Raw genomic sequence first — 22,612 nt, 5'->3', positions numbered from 1 at the left:
TACATCAAAAGAATGCACATACTTTTAAACTAATCATTCAGACTTATTTTTATCAATCCCATGTCCCAGGAGGTAACTTCCTTGACAAGCGATCCTACGGCTTGAGTGTAATTGTCTATACTTAACTGATTCGTCTTTGAGTTGATGGTAAAAGATCGCTGTTAGATACGTCCCTTATCTCATAGAGTTTTCACAAGCGTAAAGAAAACCAGCTTCTTAAGTAGTACATTGACCTTTATGCAATAATCGGCTTATTTGTGAACAAGCTTCTTAATGTGGCGTATTTAGGGAATAACTAAGTGGATACAGTAAATACTCTGAATGGGCCAAGCGATTGACCGGATGTGTACTGAAATTGCCCTCGCCGATATCGTGGTTAGATTGCACGAGTAAATCCACTGATTAATATTATTTTGCCTTTCATCTAGATATGTAACGCATATATCATGATTATATTTACTCAAAAGAAGTGTTGTCACATTATTTAACATTTATGTCGTTCATGTACCAATGACACCACTTCTGTCTGTATTTATACTTAGGCTGCTGTTTTAGTTTTAACTTGGCTAACAATTGAGGAATAAACTATGATCACACGAAAACAGATTTGCAGTAACAATAAATATAGATGAAGAATGGCTAAAGATATTGTTTCTTAATTTGACTTTAGGTCAAATTGAGTTTCGGAAACCAAGTAAACTTAGAGATGGACATGAGCAGTGAAACAAAAGCTTGTTCGTTGATTAGACAATGATACATATTGATGTGGCACTACAATTCCAAACAAATGTGGCCTCGTCATGTTGCATTTGTGATTTAAGGCTGTAGGTGCCTTCCATAAACCTCTGTAATCTGACATGTACTACTAAAATACATTATTCATATATGCTAATTGCTACGCTTTTCAATCAAGGTTTCACCATCAAAGCAAGGGGCTGTAGTTAACTTTTTTCGACGGGGGGCGGGGGCAAATATTTGTACAAGTATCACTTGTCCCCAACTTGTATTTTCATGATTCAAATAAAATTGTTTTCTATATTGCAACACTTAGTTTTTGTGTTCTCTTCGGAATTTCGTCAAATTCTTAACTCGTTGCATCAACGCATAACCAACCTATTTTACTTCGCTCGATCATGCTTGATGTTCGACCCTAACGACGTGGATCATCGTTCATGATACTTACTGTTCACTGGATTGTCTGGCCCAGTCTTGACTAGATTTTTTACAGGCAACCCCCGTATGGCAGGAATATTGCTGGGTGCGACGCTGGGCACCGAAAAATACTTACTTTTTATGAAAATTGTGAGTGGCGGGTGCTACCGATAGAGCAGGACATGCTTTCCCTTTTCGCGGACACCTGGTGTCATCACAGATTTTCAATTATCCACTCCTGTAATTTCCTTCACTATTTTGCTTTGCAAGTCTTATGGAATCTGCCAAGATAATGAAACGTTTTGAATTTAAGCTATTACACTTTACAAAGCTGACAGCGTCACTTAGTTTCGGTGTTCTCTTCGGAATTTCGTCAAATTCTTAACTCATTGCATCAACGCATAACCTATTTTACTTGATCAATTATGGCTGAATTGTCGGCGGATTAGTGAACGATTACAGGTCTGTGTATTGCGAAGTCTGTCACGGGTCGCACATTGTAGCCACATCTCACGGTTGATAATAGCCCCCAGACAATTTCCAATGACGTGATTACAGAGAGTTCTTTGTCTGACATTTAGAAAAAGCATACGTACCTGTCCAATTTGTCCCCCTTGTGTCCAAGCGGTTGCATTGTGATAACGTCTTCGAGATTTTGGGGGATCGTCAAGTAACATGGCAATTAATTTACAACTAGATATTCAACGTCAACGCCACAGAACAACCAATCTCAAGTATCCGTCGAAACAGATTCCGTTGGCCGTAAGAGACAAAATAGCGATGACAATTATATGAAGGGATCACGGAAAATCAGTGATAACACCAGGTGTTCGCGAAAACGGAAATAGTGGCCTGCCATACCGGAAGCGCCCGCCACTCGCACAATTTGCATAGAAAGTAAGTGTTTGTTTGTTGCCTGGCGCCCCACAGCAGTACTCCTGCCATGCAACAACGGCCTGTAAAAACACCCCGACAGTTAGGTGATGATGTACCCAGAAAATCCATTGACACCATATCGAATTGATTTTGTTGAAACCAAAACCGCTATGCTAAATTTTAATTACACCTGCTGTGTACAAGTGCAGAGATTCTGCTGTTTGCAAGTAAAGAATAACGTTTCAGAACGATGTTCGTTTTGTAAACACAGTTTGGGGCAGTTTTAATGTCTCGGCCCAAACATTTCTTTTGTTGTTGACTCAGCAGTATTGATATATGCTACTGAGCTTATGATGAAACTCGAGGATTTCAGACCACTAGCAGAAACGTCGACCCCGTTCAAGTAAACAAAACGTCAACGCCCGAGAATAACCAGTTCGAAAAGGCAAAATAGCGATGCAAAAATGCATTCATATTGTAAATTAAAAAAAATCACAAAGGACATCTCATCAATATATCCCCCACCCGCAACCACCCTGATCTTTTTCACGGGTCATTTGTCCTTAGTAGGAATTGCCCTTGTGTAAAAGGCATTCTACCGGGATAATAAAATGTCGTTTTCCACATGAACCACAGTGGATCTCAAGTTTGTGTGTTTGTTTGTTGTTGAACGCCGCACTGAGCACTATTCCAGTTTTATGACGGCGGTCTGTAAATAATCGGGTCTTGACCAGACAATCCAGTGATTGACATCATGAACATCGGTCTACGCATCTGGTATACGATGCGATTCATCAACTAAGTCAGCGAACCTGATCACCCGATCCCGTTAGTCGCCTCTTACGACAAGCATAGTCGCCTTGTATCTTAAGTAAATGCCAACAAATATATTCATATTCACAAACAGACACCTACTATGACCCGCCAGTTAGAGTAGAACGACCACAATTTAGAAAATGACACGGTAAAAGGACAACACCGGTTTTGTTGATCCCTTTTGATTTAAAGGGCTAGTTTCTTCCAATAGTATACAAGGGGCGGTCGGGTAGCCTAGTGGTTAAAGCTTTCGCTCGTCACGCCGAAAACTCTGAGCCTACCAGTCCTTGTTTTAGCTCATTAATTTACGAGCCAGACAGGGTAACAACAAGTACCATCTTTTAACGTCTTTTGGTATGATACAGCCAGGGCCATCAGAGAAAAGGAACAGTACTGACTGGACTATGTGTTAAACAACATACATTTGTACAAAAGGTCATTATTATAAACATTGCTGATTTGTACATCCTGGAATTTGTTAACCCTTCTGATTTCACTGGGGGGCGGTCGGGTAGCCTAGTGGTTAAAGCGCTTGCTCGTCACGCCGAAGACCCGGGTTTGATTCCCAACATGAGTACAATGTGTGAAGCCCATTTCTGGTGTCCCCCGCCGTGATATTGCTGGAATATTCCTAAAAGCGGCGTAAAACTCACTCACTCACTCACTCAATAGTATACAACAACAGCCTAATTACTGAAAGCATACATAAAGCTAAACATGTCACTCCCTGAAAGAATGATTTATCATAAAATACGGGGGCAACTTACCACACGCCATGGCGGTATTTACAGCTGAGTGTCGACGGTATCATTGACTTGAAATTGCTTTCGAAAGCAATTTTCTTTGGAAGCTCGAGGGAATGATTAAATATTTAAAAACAACATTTTGCCTTGGGGTTGACACATTTATGTCAATAAATGAAATAGACGCTCCGTTAGAAAGTGAGAGCCTGAGCAGAGACACAACATGGGAATAACGAATGATGATTAATAAGGGGTATGGGCAAGGAAAGTACGGGAATGTGTATTACTGACGCTGTCAACTGAGAAATGAACCAATACGTATTTACACAAACACTTAACATAAATATAAAAAAATTATAAATATTTCGAACACAATCAACACATTATTTATTGATTATTTGTGTGATCTTATTTCCCTTTACATTCCTTACAGTTGGGGTGGTAATACATCCTTAAATGAACCCCAAATGCGTGACCATGACCTGCGAACCGTGGAGCTATTTAATTTTTAGGATAAAAGATACCATACGATATTTCAAAATAACCACTGCGGCAGTGATATTGAAAAGAAGAAAAAAAACACCGAGGATCTAAAGACACTATCACTCTCGATTGATTTTAACTTATGTGTTTGATTTTCAATTGAAAATATCTTAAGTTGGCGATATTATATCCACAAAATGAACTGTGCTGCAACTTAGTCAGCACGCAAAGAATACTTCTACGTGGTTTTATTTTTGAACATATTATTTGATATAATCATTTAAAAAAGTGAAACAAAATCGTATACTGCACAACTGCTGATGGGCATCTTATCTTTGAAAATACATAAATTTGCTTTATTCGGTACAAATCTACAACATTTCAAACATGGCGGGGGTCATGTTGTTACAAATTCATTTCTTACCCCATTCTTCATTGAGCGAAATTATATTACACAAAATTACCCAGCCACAGATTACCTCCACTGTAATCTAATCCAATGAGATCGCTTCATCTGTTTCATATTTAAATCTATGCATAAAGATTCAGAGTGACAAAACACTCTCAACATAACTGTATGACAAGAGGGGTGACTTCAACTTTCAACAGTCCCCTTCCTGTCGAGCAATATCCCTGCAGCTCAAGCCTTTGGTGTCTACATTTCACAGCTAATGAGGTTCAATCGAGAATGCTCTTTCTACCAAGATTTCAAAGAGCGTCATACAACTCTTGTTCAGAAGTTGTTTGATCAAGGTTGCAACATGTAAGGCCTGAGTAAAGCTTTCAAAATGTTTTATGGTAGACATGTGGAGTACTTTCCCAAATTTGACGCATCAGTGATGTCCGATTCAGTTCGATATTTTGACTTGTACCATATGCTCCCGTGTTTTTTAACTTGCCTTTGCATGTGTTTGTGAGGGATGCCACCAGCGGAGAAGGATACGCTCACCTTTTTGCGAACACCTGGTATCATCACCTTTTGATAGTGAAACATAAACACTTGCTCATGACACAGTCGGAATCGTACAATAGACTTTCGCAGAGATTTCTTATGAATATGGAAAGGGTTTGGTCGCTTTTATTTTTTCAACGAACTCTTGCAGGAATGAGTGATGGTTAAATAGATATAATCAAATTTCTACAAAACGGCGTTTTCAATTTTCATTTACATAAAAAATCCAACTCGGTATACTTTCTTTTGCCTCTCATTTTACTTTATATAATCTCTAAAAATGCATTCTGGGCTCTGCACTAATTTTCTCCTCAGTGACTGCTGGAGTGATAACGCTGAAATTATGCAGGCATGTTTTGGGAAATTAATTATAGGCATGTGTCTGTTTAAATATCGTAATTCATGTTCATGAAGTCAATCTCTGGTTACATGTTAATAAATCTTCTTTCCCCGACAGGTTACATAATAACATATTATTAGTGTGTGCCTGGCATTAATAATTTTCAATATGCCCTCGTTTATAAATGCCAAACTAAGCTTGTGCAAACAATACCCTCACATCTCTCGTATTAACAGCTTATCAATGTTAATAATGTTTTCTTCAAGATAATTATAATTAATATCTCAATAGTCAGAATTTATGCCAGTTATTTACCATCTGCTTGATAACACTGGTTGCTGGCTGTTTAACAATCGTCATCAAGATCACATGCATGCCCCTTGCTTTTCCTCATTTATATAAATGATACTGTTTATAAACATTCGACACTTTTCTGTACGCGACTGTGCAGAGAAGACTGAAACTTTCACAAATTCACACAAGACTTGCTCAGTTCTCAAAATAAATTTATTTGTGGGCCCAACAGTAGATGAATACATTGACGCTATTTACAAGGGGGGGTTTATTTATAATGAAGGCGATTGGAATGTCCATAAAATTCACTATTTGAAAACATTCAACTGTTTAACAATCCTTTGCAAATATAATCAGTAAAAAGTCACAGAAACCTAACAATTCAAATGAACTGTAGGGAAGAGAATTTATGGATGTCAACTTCTTTGCTATGAGGAACACAACGTTTCAGAGTATATGGTTACTTCTTAATAACCTGATCAGGTGATGAAGGAGTAAGCATACACTCTTCAAAAAAGAAACGCACAGGTTGTATGTAGTTCATTGTATATAACTACACAAAAAATCCGGTATGTAAATCGGATATATGTTTTGGAAAATGTTGGTGGCCAGATATTCGACAAACGGTGCGTCAAAACGCAGCCATTGTCGATTTGCAATGTCTTAAACGGCATTGTTTTCACACTTGTTATAAAATGTCATGGAGGAAGACAGTAAGGCAAAATGCACTTGCAAGTTATGGCATTCGTAACTCGTGGTAGTGGCTCTAAAAAGGCAAGCATAAGCCAATAATTTGTCATTCAATTGTCAACATTTTTCAAGTTCGAAAATGCCGAGTCTCAGCGCTGTCGATCGGAACATCGCCATAGGGTGTATCAAAAGAGGGGACTCGCAGTCTTCTGTTGCACGCCACTTCAAAGTCCACCACAGCACCATTTCCCGCCTTTGTGACCGATACACACAGTTCAAGAGTTACCGTCCCCTGCACAGAAACGGTACATTCGACTGTTCCACCTACGTAATCGCAATGCCACAGCTACGAAGACTCCAGGACGCATCCCTGGTTTGAGGAGGATATCGGACCGGACTGTCAGGAACCATCTTCGCGAGGCTGGAATCCGACCCAGAAGACCAGTTATCGTCCCTGTTTTGCACAGATCCATCGACAGCGACGCTCGCGTTGGTGCCATACCTTACAGGCTTGGAATTTGAGAAACTGGAGACCAGTTTGGTTAAGCGATGAATCAGGCTTTCTTCTACACCTGCGAGATGGAAGACAACGTGTTTATCGTCGTCGAAATGAGCATTTTGCCCAACATTGTGTACGGGAATTCGGGGGCCATATCCTACACCACGAGGTCTGATTTGGTTGTGGTTCAGGGATATTTGACAGCAAATTGCTACATGAATCAAATTCTTCAACCTCACCTTCTTCCAATCATTGACAGCCAGAGGGAGCTGTTTGAACAAGACAACGCTCCACCGCACACAGCTCGTGTCACGGTAGACTACGTTCATAATTCCAACATCAACCGCTTGCCCTGGCCGTCGAGATCTCCAGATCTCAACCCAGATTGAACACCTCGAAATGGGACGAACTCGATCGACGTGTACGTCAATGGCAGAACACGCCACATACACTCCCACAACTGGCCAACGCGTTATCTGCAGAATGGCGCAGAATTCCACAGGACAGAATTCGTACACTTATCTCGTCAGTGCCGAGGAGATGCAGAGCCGTGATTGGCGGTCACACGAGATACTGAGTTCAGCGCTACCTTGTGGCCTCACGTGACATGACAATGAACAGTTGTCACTGCCTTTGTACAACGACATCATGTGACTATCGAGCTCCAAAACTTCATATTTGTATCTATGATATTAAATCAAATATATCGACTTTATTAGGTACAATAAATCTATTAAAAATCTACCTGTGCGTTTCTTGTTTTGAAGAGTATACTCCGATACGTTGTGTTCCACATAATAAAGAAGTTGACGTCCATATATTCTCTTCCTTATGTGTATCACTGCTAAATGTCATTCAAGGACTTCATATTAACTTTATTTGAATAGTTTGATATGAATTGAAGTGATCTAGCGTTCAAAATGGTCACAGTAGTTGCCATAAGGACCATTTCTACGATAAAGTCGTCTACGACTAATCTGTTCTGATCCATAACTTCATAGACTCGTCGCAATCGACCCGTCATGCTTGTTCATGTGTCACCCTTATGGAATTGAACATCACGTTGTTATAGAATGTACACGGTATAATATCGAAAGTGCTGCTACTTCAACGCGTCTCGTGGCCTTAAAGATTTAGAGAATAACCAATGAGCTGCAAGAAATCGCGGACCACCTGTCCCATATGAATGTGTGGTGTTAATCCGTAATTCCCAGGAGTTTCGAGAAGGGTATTTTATACATTACTCATTTTCGACATTTTAATAGAGAATATTAGAAAAAAACATCTGCAAAGTTAACCCTACAGAGAACCTCTCTAAATGATGCCTATTGTTCAGATAATGTAATGTAATCAATTTGTCATGAACAATGGATGACATCATATCGTATTTTCTCAACAATGAGTGAGTGAGTATGGTTTTACGCCGCTTTTAGCAATATTCCAGCAATATCACGTCGAGGGTCACCCGAAATGGGCTTCATACATTGTACCTATGTCCGGAATCGAACCCGGGTCTTCGGCGTGACTAACGAACGCTTAACCACTAGGCTACCCGATCGCACCTGCTCCACAAAGAAGCAGTGTGATGTCATATGACTTTAATTGACCAATCAGCATTGAGAATCGCTTAAATGCACATATGCAACTATCGGAAAGTTATTACACACGATCAGTTATTATGATTATTATAACATTGTATTTGAAACAACCAAATTTAATCGGTTTCTCGTTCTTTTAATCTACGGTTAAATATCTCGATATATACCATAACAGTGCTGTTGTAAAATGTAGTTTTAAGAAATTTAGGCTTTACTTTCAACCATAAAATAACAGGAGGTTCTTTAGTTCAATAGAATGAAAAACTTGGAGGTTCAATTTACGTAAGTTTGCAACAAATTAGTATTAAATATATTTTTAATTTATTCTGACATTTTAAACAAATCATACTTCAAAGAAAGCAATTTTGAAACAGGAGCGGTCGGGTAGCCTAGTGGTTAAAGCGTTGGCTCATCACGCCGAAAATCCGGGTTCGATTTCCGACATGGGTACAATGTGTGAAGCCCATTTCTGGTGTCCCCCGCCGTGATATTGCTGGAATATTGCTAAAACGGCGTAAAATCAAACTCACTCACTATTTTGAAACAAATTAAAGGTAGTTTACTGAAACATTGTTATACTTGGTTAACTTATTTTTAATTTAAAAGTTGGCAAGGTGTCAGGGAAAAGGGAGCGTATCCTAAAAATAATCACTAGTGGTAGTTGTTAATTAGTTAGAAATACAAGGTCGCCATGCAATGTATTACAAGTTGTCTGAGCAATGGCATTTTGGCTTAGCTGTCTACTCATGATGATGACTATTTCACTGCAGCAATGTGTCAGATTGGCACACGTAACATGGTTTACCTTCATCACCGTCTCTGGCTAAACATAGATCCATTAGTTTCAGTAGCGTTTGTAATGTTCCTAAGCATACTATGTCATTTGTGGTGGTATGTTTTGCAGTAGCAATACATCCTTCCCATCTTCATATAAAAGACGACAGAATATCGCAAGCTTAGCAAACTTTGTAGTGTTGACGTGTTAGAGATGTTGATCAAGAGAAATAGAAAACTAATTAATGAAGAAGTGTGCAGAACCTCTTGGAACACATTCAAGATACCTTGACCACAACGAAATCCCCACATCCCTACACACTGATGCAAACTTTTATATTCTGATCAAACACAATCTCACTCCTTAATATTCCGACCACAAGACAATCCCTACATCATGTCCGCAACACAACCCCTACGTCCTCTCAGGCTGACCATACTACAACCCCTCGTATTTTGGCCACAAGACAAAAACTGTACAGCCAGCGATCTTCACCCCGGCCAGAACACATTCCAATGAAATGCAAGTGGTGATACCATACAAATGTAGTTGTCTATAAGTAAGAAAAGCCTTCAACATTTCTATTAACATCTTAACATGCCTCAACCAGAAAACTTGTGTCAAAGGCAGAATATTAATCATTGACAACCTCTTACACAGAGCGATAGCTACGATGTTTTAACCGATTTCTCCCGAAGGTACAATATCTCTCCGTGTATTTATCTTTGAAATATAACTGATAGGATTTCACTTTTGAGTAGTCTCTACGTGAAAGGTTAACAATAAAAGCATCGGTGTCTTGTTTTCTAGTCTCCACAAAACGAACTTTGGTGTTAAAATATTTCTATTTTTTTTCAACAGTTGACCATTTTAGTTATGAGCTTACAGTAATCACAGCGTAGAAAAATACAATATACTGTGTATTATTTTAGTACCTTTTCATTTATATTTAAGTTATTTGAAGTATAACGTAGCAAATGTCCAAATTTGTTAATATTTTTATCTTTTAACGTTACTGAGCATAGTATAGCTGCATTATCTGCATATTTCATTGTTAGTTAATGTTAGACTTGTTTAGCATTGTTTCATGATCGCGGGTTATCTTTTCAATTTTCTTTTCAAAGCGGCGTTAAACCAAACAAACTCACTATTTTCAATTTTAGACATATACGGAACTTCACTGAGTTGGAGACGATTGCACCAGGCGCTTTCAAGGGAATGTCGGAGTTGAGAATATTGTGAGTAAATTCCATTCAAGCGAATCATAACTTGAAATTTAGTTCTTTTTTTCAACGCTGTTTTCAACAGCCACAGGTGTTGCCAGGTTAGCTGCGACTGTTGCAACATGGGTAATGCACATTTTGAATTAAACTTCGCTATAAAAACCAGTTATCACAATGATGAGGCGCAAGGAAGATTCGAACCAGCGACCGGTTGATCCTAACGCCTAACGGAAGCGCCCCTCAAACCACTGGGCCATCCGAGCCCCCTGAAAGAAAACATATCGGGGAAACTGCGCATTGTAAAACATTACAGTGTTCTGGTTCAACTGCTGCCTGTAAAATATGAGTTGAATATTTCAGCTCGAATACGTCTCTATAGTAATAGGGCACAGGTGGTCAGGTCGTATGAAGGCGCCATAAGTCGCCGCTGCGCCCCTTAACCCTTGTGTCAGAAATTTATGATCTCGCGTTAGAATCCTAGATTAAGCCTAATTATGATTCTTGGTTTGTCAACATCCGATGCTCGTGGTTTTCACCAAAGTAGCAAACCTGTAAGACCTGCATCACTTTAGGCTTTCCTTCCACACTAACTTGGAAGGCCGTGAGGCGATGAGGTAGCCTAGAGGTTAAAGCGATCTCTCGTCAGGCTGAAGGCCTGGGTTCGATTCCCCACATGGGTACAATGTTTGAAGCCCGTTTCTGGTGTTTCCCGCCGTGATATTACTGGAACATTGCTAAAAGCATCGTAAAACCATATTCAATCAATCAATGAAAGGCCGTAATAAGACCTGAAATATGTTCAAAGCGGACTTACACCCAACTCATACACACATTTCGAGATTTTCGAAAATTGGGTGTCCTACAAAACAATAATCATGAGCGGGATTCGAAACAATACTGATTTGGGTGTGTAACTGTCTGAAAGACAAATACAAACAGGAAATGATTTTAATGTTTAATCTTCACCGATCATTCTTCAGAAGGTACCATTATCGAGTAGCCTTTGCATTGCCAATATGATCATGTTTGATAGCAAACTAATATATACATATATATACATACACACACACACACACACACTCACACACACACACACACACACACACACACACACACACACACACACACACACACATACATACATACATTTATATGTTTTACATTCTAGGTGGATAATCGACTGTGAAAAATTACACAGAATTAACAAAGGCGTCCTTGGGGGTTTCAAAGAATTAAACACGCTGTGAGTATAACCTCCTTAATTATTTGCATTCTCTGATATACTTTACACCTTATGTTTGTATATTCGTATGTGTATGTGTTTGTGTCGGGTGCACCCGACAGGGCAGGGTACGCTCTAACATCGAGTGGCTTTCAAGAGAGTTATAATAGTTAACTAGCAATTAAGAAACCGCCAAAGGTTGTCTTTTGCATTTGGAACATTTGTGTGTGGCTGGTATGGCGTGTATCTGCTATATCTACACTCTTCAAAAAGTAACGCACGGGTAGTATGTAGTTCATTGAACCTGACAACATAAAAAAATCCGGTATATAAATTTGATATGTTATTGGAAAATGTTGGTGGCCTAATATGCCATTGTCGATTTGCAAAATCTGAAACGGCATTGTTTTCAGACTTGTTAAAAAATGTCATGGAGGGAAACAGTAAAGCAAAATGCACGTGCAAATTATGGCATTCGTAACTCGTGGTAGTGGCTATAAAAAGGCAAGCATAAGCCAATAATTTGTCATTCAAGTGTCAACATTTGTCAAGTTCGAAAATGCCGAGACTCAGCGCTGCCGATCGGAACATCGCCATAGGACGTATCCAAAGAGGGGAATCGCAGTCTTCTGTTGCACGCCACTTCAACGTCCACAACAGCGCTATTTGCCGCCTCTGTGACCGATACACACAGTTCAATTCCACTGCAGACCGCCCGAGAACCGACCGACCAAGAGTTACCACCCCGCTACATTCGACTGTTCCACCTACGTCATCACAACGCCACAGCTACGGATACTGCAGGACGCATCCCTGGTTTGAGGAGGATATCGGACCAGACTGTCAGGAACCATCTTCGCGAGACTGGAATCCGACCCAGAAGACCAGTTATCGTCCCTGTTTTGCAAAAGATCCATCGACAGCGACGCTTGCGATGGTGCCATACCTTACAGGCTTGGAATTTGAGAAACTGGAGACGAGTGTGGTTTAGCGATGAATCACGATTTCTTCTTGACCAGCGAGATGGAAGGCAACGTGTTTATCGATACATGAATCAAATTCTTCAACCTCACCTTCTTTTAATCATTGACAATGCTCCACCGCACTCAGCTCGTGTCACGGTGGAGTACCCTATAAAGCCAATGCCGACATCAACGTCTTGCCCTGGCCGTCGAGATCTCCAGATGTCAACCCAATGGAACACTTCTGGGATGAAGTTGATCGACGTGTACGTCAACGTCAGAACACGCCGCACACACTCCCACAACTGGCCAACGTGTTACCAGTCCGTGCCGAGGAGATGCAGAGCCGTGATCGGAGTTCAGCGCAACCTTGTGGCCTTATGTGACATGACAATGAACAGTTTTCAATGCCTTTGTACAACGACATCATGTGACTATCTAGCTCCAAGATTTCATATTTGTATCTATGACATTAAATAAAATATATCGACTTTATTTGGTACAATAAATTTACTAAAAATCTACCTGTGCGTTTCTTTTTTGGAAGAGTGTATATAGTTCTGATGATATTTCGAAACTATTTTTTTTATTTCGTAATCATTTCACTTGACATGATATACTTAACTCAAGGGAATGACGTTGTGTGAAATAATTTGATCTCGTCAGGTTGTGGCTCACCTGGTTCCAAGTCATATTTGTAATTGAGATCAGTTTTCCAATTGTCACTAATCATCGTTTCTTGAAAAATTCCTAGAAGCTACCAAAGAGTAATCAGCTCGACATATATACAGCTAGATCTCGCCATTTCCTCTAAATATGTTTCAATTCGTGTAATTGCTTTATAAGTGAATAGTTTGGGGGTATTTATTTGATTAATGTGCAGGTAATAAAATTGTATATTTGTATATAGGACATTTGCTCCAAACTGTGCAGGACTATATTATGGTGTATGCAATTGCCAGTGATTACCATGTACGTTTGGTGAAACGACACGACTATCCTTTGCTGTGTGGTTTGGTAGGAACGAAGGTGGCCAGAGGTTACGGTTAGGTGTCAGGCTCTTATGACCAAACGTATCGAACAAGTGACTGCGTGGACATGTTGGCGTGCTCTGCTAAAAACGGTACCTTTTGCCGAGCCGCGTGTGTATGAAGGCTTGCCAGTCGACTTTGGACTGTATCACCTGTCTGGAATAGATAGTTTATTCACTTACTCCCACATACCGGTTTCTTAAGTCACTGTCGTTTCTTGTGGAGCAGGCAGTTTAATATGAAATATAATAAAGAACACATTCTTTGAAGAACGGCTTAAAGAGATTTACCTGCAGAATTTTACTTCTCGGAGTTTGACGGTTTTTCAAGTAAACTGTTAGTTAATCCATTTATGTTTAATAAAGCACCACGATGATGGAATAAGGGTTGTTATTTTGTGTTTAACAGGTTCCTTTTCTCATGCTGAACGTTGGAAAAACCAACGTTACTACCGTTTACCTTTGAACAATTCGTATGTATTGTTTTTCACACTCCCTCTGGTGGACATGTGGTAGTTCCGTTTCTCACAGGCGTATGCATTCATGTTGTAAGATACTGTTGCAGAATACGTTATTTTTATATTTCAGTAAAATAATGAAAAGCGGTTTGCAGGAAGTTCCTGACTTTTCCAGATTCAACACAAGTTCCAAAGATTCCAACGGAACAATGTATGAGATGTAAGTATGATTACACATAGCACATGGCGGTGGGATTCTGTTCGATTCCCATAAAATACGTTAAACCATTCTCAGTGTCTTTTGCCGTGGTATGGCGAATAGTGCTAAATGTGTCTTAAACCATACTCACTAACTCGAAAATCCGTGAAGAACCGGGGTAGATTTAGGTCTTCAGCAACCCATGCTTGCCGTAGGAGGCGACTGTGCTTGTCATAAGAGGCGACTAACGGGATCGAGTAGTCAGGCTCCCTGACTTGGTTGATGCATATCATCGTATCCCAATTGCGTGGATCGATGCTCATGATGTCAATCACTGGATTGTCTGGTCAAGACTCGATTATTTACAGATCACCGTCATATAGCTGGAATATTGCCAAGTGCAGCGTTAAACATCAAACAAACAAACAAAACACTCAAACAAACAAAACACTCATTCACAAATAAGACATATTGTTTAACTATTTACGACGTAACGTATTGTAATATAGGAAACCTCCATCGGAAAGAATTACATATTTGATCGGTAAGAATTACATTCTTTCTCGTATTAATGCACCAAACTTCCACGGCTTTGTAGAAAACAATAAACATGCCACCCTTGTCGTCTAAGGACATATAATGTCTAGATGGTATAAATATCTCAGTTAATGTTACCTAATACCACCAGGTTACAAAGGATGCCCAGAAGTAGGGTTATTTAAGGGACAAGTAATTACTTTACATCCAGTCCCGTCAGTGATCATTACATTTGTAAATATATTTGGTATGAGTGTCTGGCTTCTGAGACATCAAAGACGCATGACATATTGGACAAATGAAGTTTTCTATCAGTTTCGCTGTGTCTGTTTTTTATAGCCCGTTCGTGTCATTTATTCTGCTAACAGATAAAGCAAAGTAAATGCCCTTGTCAAAGATAGAGGAATCAGTGACAGATGCAGTTTACTACTATAGCAAACAATTATGCTATTATCTTTTCGCGGTAATTCTGAACCAGTTGTAATCATGTGTGTCTAAATTGCCTAAATTTGATATCAAGACGCCTCGTTTTAAATGTTCAGGTGACACTTTAATTAAAGGTATACTTGTATCTACACTGAGACTTCCGCTCTCCGGGTGGACGTTCTACCACTAGACCACGGAGGCGGTCCTACAATCCAGATAAGATATGTTGAGGCGTTATTGGTAGAAAGACATGGGCAATATACAGAGTTGACAAATGTTACAATTGACAGTTACTCTTCATGTATCTATGTTCAGTTAGGAACCCGTATTTTATCAACCAAGGATGCACGAGTTTCATATGAGTAAGAGTTTTGTATAAAGTGTAAAATCAGTCTGTTTCGGGTCTTATATATTTATTAATTTCTGATAGGGAAAAATGATTGTAATAAGGCCTATACTAGATTAAGCCATTCCGAGATTAACACAACCTACATTGGATGTATGTAAATTAACAGGAAGATTACCCATGACAGTGTCATCTCAGTGGAACACAGCATATAAGCAATTCAATTTTCAGGCTAGGATACAACGTATGCACTAGTTATAAAGTCACGGTATTCTATTTTCGTGAAACAGAGGGCATTTTGAGAATGTGAAAGAGGCAACAGTTCCTTTAAAAAATTGTAAGAATTACTTTTACGACTAAAAATGGCAAACTACGCATCTTTCAGACATTTGCGGGAGGTTTTAGATTAATATATTTTAACCGTCAAACCCATACTTCAGTGTTCAGTGTTGGATGATTTAGGTTTATCTTCTCCGTCCAGAATCCTTTAAGAAGGAAACGCCCACAATTTACCTCACCGGGATTGAGTAGGCTGCGGTATCCTTTGACTGCCCTTTCGATTGAAGGGATGACCCCTGAAATTAGGCTTGACGTCTAGCCCCTTAAACTCAGAACTCAGATTTTGCTTCATTGTGTAAACTCAGAATGTTTCCATTTGCTATAAATATAAAACGTCGACACCTGTGAATAACCAGTCTCGATTATCCGACCAAACAGATTCCATTGTGCGAAAAAAAGCAAATAAAGGTGAAACGTACATTTTACATGAATGGGTCACTAAAAATCAGTTATGACACATTAAAAAAATTTTAAAAACGCCAAGTCTTTCAGGATCTGCTTCTCAGTCACCACAAGGTAGGAATATGAAACATTGACACGATGTGTAGCAACTTGGTGTCTTACGATTTTACAACACATAACTTTAAACCTACTTCCACTGTAGTTGGAGAACAACGGTGCATAACAAAGATGGTCCTCCGTCTGGGTACGATGACACACTATCAACCAGGTCATACATCCTGACTACTTGGTCCACTATTTTGTCGGCACTTGAGTGGCTAGGCCTCACTTTGAATGTTTGATGCATGGTTGTAAGCTTTACGAGAGTCACGTGTATTTCAGAAAATCTTTCTTACATCGAAAGCTAATATACCGCAAAAAAAATGTTTGTCTCGAAAATGAATGACGATGTCACTATAAATGTAGGTTTATCGATCTTTCCCGAAGCGAGTGTGATCAAGGTCCTTCTTGCAATATAGACGATTTCTAGATCTAGACGATTTCAAGAAAATCTGCTAAGAACTCCACAAAGCCAGACTTCAGTTCGAATGTGTGTCGAGTATTAATTTAGAAACAGTAAGATGTCACTTCACTGTGGTTCTGGAGAAGTAATTACAAATTACGGTACAAAAGCTTGGCTGCTTAAAATAATCCTCATTAAATCCCATTCAATTATTTATGTCTGTGTCTATTGTTAAGACATTTACAAGGATATACGTCATCCGCTGGCACTTCACACCCTGGCGTCGAGCGATAACAGTACATATACCACGTCCATATCAAAGATGTGTGTGGTATTCACAAAGTTACCATTCAGCCGACGGTGACGCAAAATAAATCATTTTTGATTGTCAAACTGTTTCGTTTCTCTTAACAATAACATGTTACATGGCACATATATGTCAGAAAGTAACCAAAGCAGTTTGATGCGAGGCAGTTTACGATTGATTTTTGCCGAATAGGTTTGACCTTAACACCTTGCACCATTTACTACTGGTATCATCATTGATTTTCTTTTGAAGTGATGACATGAAACACTCTCCGTACTTTATAGTTTTGCACATACGCATTCAGTATAGCATTGTGCCGTTGAGATGTGATAACGTCTGTTTTGTTTGTTTGTTGTTTAACGCCGCACTTAGCAATATTCCAGCTATATGACGGCAGTCAGTAAATAATCGAGTCTGGACCAGACAATCCAGTGATTGATATCATGCACATCGATCTACGCAATTAGGATATGATAACATCAACCAAGACAGCGAGCCTGACCACCAGATCCCGTTAGTCGACTCTTACGACAAGCAAAGGTTGCTGAAGACCAATTCTAACCCAGATCTTCACGGGTCTGATAACGTCTGTAGAGCCCTTAAACTGACAGTGGGCATAGGTGTACTAAAATTCATTAGTGGGTGGAGCTGATGTGACCACGTGACACCTGTTTCGTAAGCACTGCTTCTCACCTAAACACGGAAGTGCAACCAAATATTGCAGTCACGAGTGAGGTATACATTTAATCAATGATGACGTCGACAAAGTTGTCAACGTTTAGAGCATTCTTCTAGTCCCAGTGTTTAACAAAGGCCTAATGTTACAGACCGCCTCCGTGGTCTTGTGGTAAAGCGTTCGCCCGGAAAGCGGAAGGTCCGGGGTTCGATCCCCGGCCGCGTCATACCAAAACACGTTTAAAGATGGTACTTGTTGTTACCCTGTCTGGGGCTTGGCATTAAGGGGCTAAAACAAGGACTGGTCGGCTCGGAGTCAGTATACTGTGACTGAGAGGGGTATTCATGTTAAACTGCGGCATGGTATCTCAGTGAGCTAGCACTATAAATCGGCATCAGTCCGGACTAGTACAAGCAGCCACACACACACACGTGCATGCACGTCGCTATATAAGTGCAATAGTCTTGGACGCGACATTAAACCCAATTTCATCTCATCTAATGTTACACGTACCGTTGACGTTTTAGAATTAATACGGGTAGGCCATTTGGAACTACAGTTAAAGGGGCACTCATCGCAGGCAGAAGAGAGACACCTTCTCACCACATGGCAAGTCCATTTATCAGTAGGCTTCGATGCTAATAACGTTTCAATCAAACTAAATCGCTAAACTTATTATTTCATTAGATGTTAAATATGAGTGTTAAAACGTTGATTCGTCACGCTAAATGCCCTGGTTCGATTCCCCTTTTGGGTAGAATTTGTGAGCCCTGTTTATTGTTGGAATGTGGCTAAAAGCGGCGTTAAACCATACTCAGTCACTCTGACTGTGGCCTCGAGATGTTAACGTTGTATTCCCCTAGTCTACAACACTGCACATCGCGTAAAGATGTCCTTTATCCATGAAGAGGTCGACAATATCGAATGATGAAGCTGTTGAAAAGGTTAACATTGATGATAGTAGGACTCTCTGGCAGAAATGTCTGTTATGAAGACACATAGGTCTGGTGACAATATGTCTTGTTCTGTTTCAGAGATCTATCAACCAACAGAATAAAGTCTATACCAACACGCAGCTTTTCCAAAGTCAAGTCGTATGTTCTGTGAGTCAGTTTATCTTATCTGTGTCACGGATATATTTCTGTGTATAGCTCTGGCCTACATGGCAACCCCTTATAAATCATTTACTTATCTTTTCATCCTTTGTTCCCTACTTTATGTTGATTGTATGAACTCATTTCCGATCTTGCTTTTAGGATTCTGCTTAAAATGTATAGACGTTTATGATGCTATTGTTTCAACTGTGTACATATTTTTCCGTTATAGGCTTTACCGAATGTCTATCTAATTTCTGACTTGCTACGTTAAACTGGTACCCTACCACTATGAATATTTCCAAATGTCCTATCTTAGTGTTTATATCCTCAAATGGGCCACTGGCTGTGTCAGTTGCTAAACGCTTATATAATGTGTTTGTCGGTGTACTATGTGCTCTTTTGTTTGGCTAAGATACGAATACGTATCATTGTATAAATATTGCATAAGATATGTATTCATGTAAAGAGCAGACCTGGCCATAACCCTGTAAAATAGTTTGGGAAAGGATTCAGTTCTCCTCGAACAGTCTGACTTCACTTTTGGACATGCTGCCATACTGTCAAGGTCACACTGACGCATTGTTGGCTTAGAATTTTTATTTTTTTTATTCACTCGATCTGGCTGCCTTTCTGGTATTATCTTTCGCCCCGGCACAGGTAAGCCTCGATTAAAGAAATTGTTTCTGAAGCCCAAGGACTTGTCGAATGTTTGTAGAAAGAATAATGCTTTTGGAGATAAGCATTATTTGCTTTCAGATAAAGACATAATGTTTATCCACATTGTCAATACAAAACGTTATCAAAGTTTTCCGTAATAATCTCTTTCTACTCATGCGGCCTCGCTGTGCAGTATTGCGTCTCTTGGACCAGAAACCTATGATCGCTTATTCAAATCTCTTATTATCCTTTTAGGTTTGTCAGCAGCATACCCGTGCTCGTTGCTTTCACCGAAGTGGTAAACGTCCAAGTCGTCTTCTAGCTTTCCTCCCACGTTAAGCGTTATATAACTGAAATAAAGTTCAAAGCGGCTTAAAGCCAACCTCACTCGCGCAATCAGCCATACGACATACAAGACGTCACTCTGTAATGTCATGACGTCATGCTAGAGTGGATGCTTCCATGATAAGCTAACCATATGCGTAGATAAATCAACGATGTTACGTTTTTCTCATGTGGGATAAGATACTTAACAAGAAAATTATCCAATCATTCGATCCGAGCATTTCGTGGAAAAAGCAATGTCCAAGCTAATTACAAATTGGTCAACTGGCGTCTCCAGGCACCGAAACCTATCCGCTATGGATAACTTCGGGCCTGACGCGTGGGTCTTCAATGGCGATTCTGTTGACAGGACCATGTTAATGACATGCAAATCGCATTTGATAAAGTTTTTCGAACCAATCAGATTGCGACAGACACTACAAATCGTTAATAAAATGGTAACACTATGAGCAAATGTATTTATGTTATCTCAGATACAACACAAACTCCATACGAAACTGTATGTTACATTGGTCTCTTCGACCTACGTGTTAAGCGAGCGCGTAAGGATGAACCAGTAACCGTCACCGCTCCACATTGTCTTGAGTTATTTATTTTAGAACATATTATTTTGACCTTGTTCGTGATTAGATGTTTTATGTGCACGAATATTGGTGTCGAGTAAACATAAAACGTCAGCGCCAGAGAATACTCATTGATGAAACGAGGTGTTCCCGAAAATGGTGAGCATGTTCCGCTGTACCAGTATATCATGTCCGTCCGCCTTCAGATTGCACTACAGCCGCGATGGCCTGTATCTCTCTGAAAACATACACGTACCATAACAAGACGTTGTTTTATGGATTATATTAAGTGTTTTCTTCTTTTCAGTCGACTTGAAAACAACGAGCTCGAAACAGTCGAGGACAGTGCTTTTTCTGGAGCTCAGATCGCAAAACTGTAAGTCCACCAGGGGTGGTAATATATTATATAAGTTGATATTAGCACATGCAGTGTGTTCTGTATTATTGTCATGTTACCACAGAAACAGATATATCACCCATTGTTGTGGGCGTATCACACAGTTACATTGTAAGAAGTTCCATTACTACTAAATGGAAACATAAAAAACAAAACATCTAGTGTGATCTGTTATATCTATTCAATTGTTGCCTGTGTTATGGTAGTTGATCATTTACAGACTTTCGTGATGCAAGTATAAATGTATTATTACATGACAAGTTTATATGTATTATTACATTTATGGATAGCAATTTCTTTTATTCTTTGTCACGACGTTTCAGGGCTACTTCTTGCTCCTTCATCAGGTGAATGCACAGTAGGTACTCAGAGTTAATATATATATAGTCATGATATGTTTACACAGCAAAAGGTGGGATGAATGTTCAAAGATAACAATATAATGGCGAAGCCGTTGAGATAGGATTTATGTACAAAGATAACAATAGTGTGACGACGCCAATGGGATTAACAGGAGAGGATTTAATGAAGTACACTGCAGGTGTAGTGATGGCAAGGTGCTGGCTATTGTGACACATGCAACAAGGTAATCAAGATGTCCATAGTGGTTGATAATGTGATTATACCACAGTGGAGTACACACTGGGTAGGTTGATACCTTGGTTAATGGCTGGCTTCTTTCTTTGGATTTCGATTTTTTTCTTGAAGTTTCCTCTTTTTCCAATGACTGATGTTGGTGTGGAGAATCTTGGTTTGTGACCAGGAAATATGGCGATCAGAATTTTTTTTTATGAGATGTTCAAAATGGCAGATTTCATGTCAGAATTTTCAACAGAGGCCTTATGTTCTTTATTCTGGTGGCTATGGGGCGCTTAGTCTGTCATATGTATTTGTGTCCACAAGTGCATGATATCTCATACACACATCCCCTGAAGTTTGGGGTGGACTGGCTGGGACCTTTACCGTGGGCGTGTAACATGTTTTTCAGTGTGCTGTCGGAAGTGAAAGTCACGTCCTTGTTGGCGGTTGGTATGCCTTGGTATGGGATGCTGACGAGGATTGGTGATGGGATCTCTTGGATTTGGGAACGGGTTCTTTTTGCTGGGTTTCTTGGGTTCCTTTATCGCTCTCAAAGAATAAAAGAAGTTGCTGTCCATAAAAAGTGTCATATATTTATTTTCTTCCAACTAATGCCAATCAAAGACTTTGTATTGGACATTCTGACTTCGGCGTTAAATACACATATAACGTTTTTTAAGGTTTAGATGGTAATTATACCAATGCCTTTAGTGATTTTGTATTACATTAAACTACGGTTATAACGAACTCAAATGGACCACTAATTTTAGTTTGTCATAACCGTAATTCGTTATAAACATATATACAGCAAATTACTGGGACCAAAACAGTTCGTTATAAGCGTGTTTACTGTATTCACATTATTGTTTCTAGGGAGTTTAGAAACAATCCGCACTTGTCCCACATGGGGGAGAGGGCGTTCGTTGGCATCAGAGACCTGATCTCACTGTAAGTACTTGATATATTAATATTACGTGAAAATGATCACATTTCTCATTCAAGTGCTTAGTAAACAATTCAACAGATATGTTTATTAAAGACGTGGTGAAAGAATTCTTTCAAGAACTCGTGATTTCACATGCAACAAAACAAGGTATCATTAGTTCGACCCAAGTGGGTCGACGCTA

General features: G+C 39.6%; 1 protein-coding gene across 1 annotated transcript in view; it reads left to right on the top strand.

Annotated features, from left to right (window-relative positions):
* LOC124111929 (thyrotropin receptor-like) overlaps positions 1-22,612 on the top strand; it is a 106,830-nt gene that overhangs the window by 78,842 nt on the left and 5,376 nt on the right. Inside the window, exons 4-9 of the mRNA XM_048402860.1 lie at positions 10,382-10,456; positions 11,610-11,684; positions 14,244-14,333; positions 18,882-18,950; positions 20,817-20,885; positions 22,359-22,433. Coding sequence (XP_048258817.1) covers positions 10,382-10,456; positions 11,610-11,684; positions 14,244-14,333; positions 18,882-18,950; positions 20,817-20,885; positions 22,359-22,433 — 453 coding nt within the window. The remainder of the gene's footprint in view (positions 1-10,381; positions 10,457-11,609; positions 11,685-14,243; positions 14,334-18,881; positions 18,951-20,816; positions 20,886-22,358; positions 22,434-22,612) is intronic.

This window comes from Haliotis rufescens, unplaced genomic scaffold, assembly GCF_023055435.1.
Source record: "Haliotis rufescens isolate VD_foot unplaced genomic scaffold, xgHalRufe1.0.p SCAF_3, whole genome shotgun sequence".
NCBI classification, from domain to species: Eukaryota; Metazoa; Mollusca; class Gastropoda; order Lepetellida; family Haliotidae; genus Haliotis; species Haliotis rufescens.
Note: the sequence above shows the minus strand (reverse complement) of the source record. Positions and strands in the feature narration are given on the sequence as shown.